The following is a 7,179-nucleotide window of genomic DNA, read 5'->3' on the forward strand; positions in this document are numbered from 1 at the left end:
ACGAGGGTTTCCCCGAATAGCTGCGTATATCAATATATAATATCATGTGGGTGGTTGTGTGTGATTAATTTTTACGAGTGGATCACGTCGTATGCGAGTTCGGTTTTCGAGAAGTCTGATATTTAAAACGCTTGTGAAATATTATAATATTATACGTATAACATTTAAAATATATATATGATGTATTATATATTAATTTCTGATTGTGTGAACCGCACTCGTTGAAAAATGAAATATTTTTTAGGACGTCATACACCCGACGAGGTTATTATTTTTTTTCTGTATCTCACACGCGTCTTTACATTTTTTTTTTTTTGACATAATTCGATACAACATAACGTACACAGTTACTTAACAATTTACACTTTTAAATTCCGAGCCGATTAGTTTTTTAACGCCATTCCGTCCCAGTATTCTATCGATCATTATAATATAGACACGTATATTGCCCGTAAAAATATGTTTTTATAATATTAACGATCATACACTCCATCGGAGTGTATAATTATTTTAAATAAAATATATTATATTATGTGAAATGCTATGGCAGAAAAAAACTAATACCGAACCACCAGCGGCTGTTGTAAATAATGATGTTATCACGGACTAAGATAGTCTATCTTAGTCCGTGATGTTATATATTATTATTAATCGCAGCTCAAACGCGCGCGGCGTACATTTTCGTGATACTTTTGCCCTGAAAGTTACCTCCGCACGACTACGATGAACTTACCGGTATTAGAACGGATAAGATGTAGATAGGTGTACATTGAATAATAGAAGAATACAGCAGGCTATAACTAAGTAGTATTGCTATCTAAACTAATTAGTGGAAAAGCGGACGTTTCGGACCTATTAGCCAGTATAAGGTCAATTTTAAGGTCCCTAGTGCAAACTATTACGACCATATCCTCCATTCCGTGTCCCAGTGTGTGCAGCTATATTAACTATATTTATACAAAGCGCCTGTCCTGCGAATCATGACGAAATTGGTCAACGAGGCCCAGCTTATCTACTGACCTACACTTGTAAATAACAGGTAATATTTTAAAATTAAATCGTATCTTTTGTTACTAATAATAATAATCAAGGCCTGTATTGTTTTAGTTTTTTTTTTTATTTAATTAATGCTTGGCAATATTTATTTATTTATTTATTATTGATTTAATGGGCTTGCGCCCTTTGAATATAAGGCATAATACAGTTGACAAATTACAAGAACGGAAACTTACATATTTTGATTACAATAAACAAAAATGATTACAAAAAAAAAAAAAACAATATAAATAGTACAAGTACAGTAACATAGCTAATTACTTAAATGGAAAATATTTATAACCTTTAAACATCTAAATATAACATTAAAATAATAATCTAACATTTGAACATCTTAATATTAATAAAACATTGGACTTAAATTTATTACGACTAGAATCAAAAAAATCTATTGATGGGGATATTTTATAGAAGGATTCAACAATTATTAAAATATTGAGTGAAAAAAGTAATTAGGAAAATGTATATAATACACAAAAAGAAAACAAAGAAAATTATGTAGCCTGTAAAGAAAGATAATAATACGGGAATAAGTATAGTATTTTTGTGTTGATATATGATAATATACTGTGGATTTAAAAAGTTTCAATAGGCAGGCTCGCGTTGTGGTTATAATTTAGGGCAGTTTAAAATAAGGTGGGTAATGTCGCAAATCATAGGGAAGTTGTGGTGTGTACAGAGTGGGGAGTCATTCAATGAAAGTTTAAAGGAACGATAGGGGAGTAAGGTGGTGTGGCCAAATCGCAGAAAATTGTATTTTATATAATATATTTGATCAAAACCATCAAAATGACTGTTTTAAAAATCTTAAAAACAAATAACGTAGTTATTCATTTTTAAGAAAGAAAACTATTACCTACGTGATCATTAAGTGTACGTATTAGGTGGTTAGGCGGTACTACCAGATAAATGTGCAATGTTATGATTAATGTGTTAAAAATCAAAGTTAAACATACATTTTTTTTTTTTAAGTTTTGAACATCATTACACCGGCCATTAACATTTAACTTACTATAAGTAACGAATACGAATTTAACATAAAGTTTGATTCATATGAGTTTATAGAATTTTGTACGGGCAACGAAATGCACGGGCTCAGCTATCTTCTATATTATATATAATATACACATTACACTTACGTACGTACCTCGAGGGGTTTATTATAGCCTACCTGACAAACTTAAAATATTTATTCAACTTTTCCAAAAATTAATTTTTACAGTAAGTACTTCCTTTAGTTTTTAGTAATTCACAACTGTGGTTTTAAAATATTTAGTTTTGAGAAGGATCTTTCACAGGTGAAACTTGTTACCGGCATGGCGGTATAGTAACAAATAACTTTAAGGCTATGAAGACATTAGAAAAAATATTCTATCTACCACAACAAGTCAACCTTCTTCACATTTATTGTTCTTATTTGTTCAATACATTTGCAGGATTTTAGGACTGATTTGCGGTTTGGTAGCGTATGAGAAGTCGATATTGTCATAGAACAAACAAGTAAGTATAGTAACCACAGTTGAAGCTGTCTTATCAGTTATCATTAAAATATATACCTAGCTGTATAATATACATAGCTAATTGTATGATATACGATACCTGATAAATACGATACAATATTGTAATATTTACTATTTTGAGATATACCTAAGTATTATTGACGGGAGATCTCGTGGGAGCGTAAAACATTGCAGCATGTGAGGCACCTGCCTCCCCTGCTTCCACCGTGCGCACGCTTATGTTCAATTCTATAGGTATTGTAGGTATACATAGCCAATAATTTCAATTTTAATAAATTTCGAAAACAAATTAACTATCATCATAAATTTATAACGTATTGATTTACATTTCTTTAAAAAAAACAAAATGTATTTAAAAAAACAAATATAAAATATATTAGGTATATAGGTAATATGTACAATTAAATAAATTTACAGTTAGATATTAACAATGTTAAAAAATATTCGTATACAATCGAAAAATTAACATTAACGTTACTATCAGCTGTACAATTGCCATAATTCACCCGGGATTATATTGTTGAATCTCGGTTTAAGTGTACCAAATGTTCATTGACAAATCGTTAATTATTTTTTATAGATTTCAAAATTTATTATTTTAAATTTAAGTAACTGAGTTAATACGAAATGGAGAGTTCATCTAGCTATATTAGCCAACTTTACCATGGAAAATGTTTTACAATATTTTTTCAAATTTTTTTAATTTTCTTTTATTCGACAGTTTTCACCTCTAGTATATTAATATTTTATTATTCAATATTCCGTGAGCAGGAGTTTGGTCCATAAAACTATGCTTACAGCTTGCTCTGTAATGTGTTCTTTAAATTGAAAAAAAACCGTTCAGTAGTTTCCAAGATTATCCCGTACATCAAATATGCACTTAATTTTATATTTAGAAGGATATTTGTTTCTTAAGATTGTTATTTTATTAAGAAATATATGATCTAACGATATATTAATATAATATTATTAGTTTTTATTTTCACATGAGCTGTGCCAATTTTGTGAACGATCGGATTGCATAATGACCAAAAGGCAAATATCATTGAATATTTTTATTTCAATAGCAATTTAGGAATTTTTATATCATTAGATGATATGGTTATTTTTTGTTGAGTTTAAAAAAAAAAATGTATCAACAATTAATAATTATATCGATATAATTATAATAATAATTATAATTATATATTTTATCGTAACATTAATATGATCAAACTAATGAAGGTTAGAAAAGTCTTTCTATGCTATAAATTATAATTTAAGATGTTGTCCTATAGCTTCTATGCTTTATGGTTTAAAAGCTAAACGCTCATTGATGGAAAAATAGGTAGGTACCTTTACTAGGTTACCTTTTAGTATTGCTATCCAAAACTCACCAGGATTGTTAATAATGAAAAAACATTATAACGATTAACGATTGAGTGTTTGATTCTATTTGAAAAACTCCGTGATTTCTTGTAAGGTTTTGTTTTCGGTTTCTGGTAGATAAAAATAAAAATATATACAACCAAATAAACCAACGATACCAACTATAGTAAATAAATTATAAAATTCCACTAATATTGACAATTCCGGGTAATATTTTGCCATGAAAAAAGTAATGATAAAACAGACACCCGTGCAAACACTGCATAAAATATTTCTACTCCTGAAATCAAAACAAAAAATTATTTTCATGATTGATAATAATAAACTATTATTTAAGACGAAAACTATTCGATATAATATTTATAATCAACTTAAAATGTATTTACCATTTTGAATAAAACCTTTTATAATTTTGAGTAGGTATTATACAAAATGATTATCAAATAAAATACACGGGGTATGTTCTTTAATAATAAGTACATTATTAATGGTTTATTTTTTTAATAATCAAAAATATAATGTTTAAAATATTTGATTATTTGAGAATTATTATAGTAATTATTTAAGTATAGTTAATATTATAATTAATATTAATAATCTATTAACATTTTAAAATTTATAAAATTGTCTGGGTATAATAAGTTTTAAAATAAATATTGCATCTATTGACTATTTTTTATTTGTGTGAAACAACTTTTAAGGATTATTATTTTTGAAGGTATATACCAAATTAATATTAAAGGGGCCTAGTTTGGCACAATGGTTGGATAAAGTTACTAATGTGGCTCCCGGATAGGGTTCTTTGCTACTAATTCTTGCCTCGTATAAGAAACACACGTTCCAACCGAACTAACTGTAACCTCCACACAAACCCAATGACCCATGTAGCTAAGCGCAAAAAAAAACATGTAATAACTAAAAAACTAAATTTTGATTTAGATACATTCAAATGTTTGAAAAAATCATCTGCTTAATACTTTTCAGTAAAAAACTCCTTAATTGGTTTAAAAAAAACTAAATATGAAGGTATTTTAAGAATTAAAATATTTGTTTGACCCATTCACAGTTATTAATAGTTTTTATATACTATTTAGTAATTTTAAATTATTTTTCAATCGAAATATTATAAATATTTAAAAATGTATGAAAACAATCTGAAATTTTGTTTTTCTTAACTGTATTTATATGCATAAATCATAATAAAATACTCAAGTTTATTTTTTAATATAGTTTTAACTTACTTTGCAGGAAATATTTCGGTGACAAGAGTCCATGAAACTGGCGTTATTCCAATTGATGAAATTAAAATAGTAGTAAGAAAAAGTATTAGTACTGCCCAAGAGGTTGTTGGTTCTGCATTTTTCCAATAGACACCGATTAGTCCAATAGCTATGTAGCAGACGGAGCAAATCGATAACGTAAACAAAGTGAGAAATCGTTTGCCTAGTGTACGTATTAGAAAAACTGCCATTAAACTTCCTACTATAGAAAGAGCCATCGAGAATGACTGAAAATATAATTAAATTCATTCAAAAAACTGCACAAAATATTGAAATAACGTTTTCAAGTAGGCAACTAAAAAACCAAAACCTACTTGGCTAAATAACTTACTATTGTCCATTCGACGTTAACGGGTGCGTCAAATTCTTTAAGTATTGATACTAAATATGGTAACAATGGTAATCCAGACAATAAGTTCATGAAAAAAAAATATATCGTCATCAAACAAAAAGGTCTTATGACTTCGGGCTCGAAAAGATGTTTCCAAGCATTTGTATTTTCTTTTTGATCTATAAAATTGTGACGACATGTTGAGCTTGCTGTACAATAAAATAGAACAAAATAAACCGCACGACGGAAAATTAGTGATATTACTAGGTTCGTCGTTGTTGGAGGGCGAGCTGTATCTGACCATTTCTTGAAATTCGTTTTCACATTTTTCGTACGAAACTTTTCCTCTCAACCGGCTGAGGTTTCGGTGTGCTTTTGAATGTTTTCCCTTGGCCAATAACCACATCGGAGAATCCGGTGTCTAAAACATATCATGATTTTTGGTTGATTATTATTGAGCCGTCGGCAATACCGATCGCATACCTGATTACCGTTAATAATATAGCAATGGTCAACATTGGAAACACCGTGGTCAATAGCACTGTCAATCTCCATTGCATGGTAATACTGTACACCATAGTCAAAATTATGGATCCACCATAGTAAAATACGTTCAGCGCCGAAGTCAAAGCGCCTCTTAGTTTTGGTTCGCATACTTCACCGGCGTACGCGAGACTCGGGGCGTTCGAAAACCCTAAAGTCAACGCCATCAGGATTGAGCTGGCGTACAGTATTTCTACGTTTTCGGCGAAGTATAATATGATCTGTGCTATTATGCTCGGTATGTTCGTCAGTATCATACACTTCTTGTGGCCAAATCGGTCCAGTAAAAGCAAAGATAGAATATTTCCCACGGGTGTGAACAAATATAACAGACTGGCTGAAATGTCATTAAATATTTTATGACCCAACTACGCATATAACACTATAACAGGTGATGGCTTAATAGCTACTTGTACAATTTTAATTATATTTCAACCAGGCAATTAAAAATACTTGAATGAAACAATTTTCAAATATATTTCCAAATATTTATTTTGATGCGATTATAAAAAATGTAATTCAAATACTGTTATAATTATTTACTGGCTCATAAAAGTTCACAGGGGTTGAATTATAAAAAAAAAAATGGAGATAAAGCTAAAAAAAATACCCTTAGAATTTTGGTATACAATTTAATAATTTGATTTTTTTTTTTTATTAATATAATTTTATATATTTTATAGATACTATCTCACTAAATATGTGTCTTGAATGTATTTAAATTATTTTTTATAAACTGACTACAATTGAATTTTATTTAAAACATAGTAGCCAGTAGGTATACCGTCCTTACAGGTGAGTTGTTTTGTTTAATAGCTATTAGAGTGTTGATCTTGATATATTTACCGAACCAAGATGCTTCTTCGCTTGTTATACTCAAAGATTCGTTTGCGTCTTTGGATGCTCTATTCTCTATGGCCCCAATAACTACAGTGGATATCATGACTTGTGCACCGAGTTGGAGTTGCAAGAACCATACTCCTGATATTGCCCAACACTGTTTAGAAATGTATATGTTACCGAAAATGTTGACATTTAGGAAATGATGACAATTCCTAGTAAATATTGACAATTCCTAAAA

At 29.3% G+C, this 7,179-nt stretch overlaps 1 protein-coding gene across 2 annotated transcripts in view; it reads right to left on the reverse strand.

Annotated features, from left to right (window-relative positions):
* Window positions 1-3,718: 3,718 nt before the first annotated feature.
* The window catches only part of LOC100165042 (facilitated trehalose transporter Tret1), a 5,329-nt gene continuing 1,868 nt past the window's right edge, over window positions 3,719-7,179 (reverse strand). For both annotated transcript variants that reach the window (XM_001944996.5, XM_029489708.1), the window contains exons 3-8: window positions 6,945-7,095; window positions 6,047-6,435; window positions 5,820-5,976; window positions 5,556-5,734; window positions 5,186-5,451; window positions 3,719-4,224 (exon numbers count right to left, since the gene is read on the reverse strand). In XM_001944996.5, coding sequence (XP_001945031.2) covers window positions 4,008-4,224; window positions 5,186-5,451; window positions 5,556-5,734; window positions 5,820-5,976; window positions 6,047-6,435; window positions 6,945-7,095 — 1,359 coding nt within the window. In that variant the 3' untranslated portion in view covers window positions 3,719-4,007. The remainder of the gene's footprint in view (window positions 4,225-5,185; window positions 5,452-5,555; window positions 5,735-5,819; window positions 5,977-6,046; window positions 6,436-6,944; window positions 7,096-7,179) is intronic.

Source organism: Acyrthosiphon pisum, chromosome A2 (genome assembly GCF_005508785.2).
Source record: "Acyrthosiphon pisum isolate AL4f chromosome A2, pea_aphid_22Mar2018_4r6ur, whole genome shotgun sequence".
NCBI lineage: Eukaryota > Metazoa > Arthropoda > Insecta > Hemiptera > Aphididae > Acyrthosiphon > Acyrthosiphon pisum.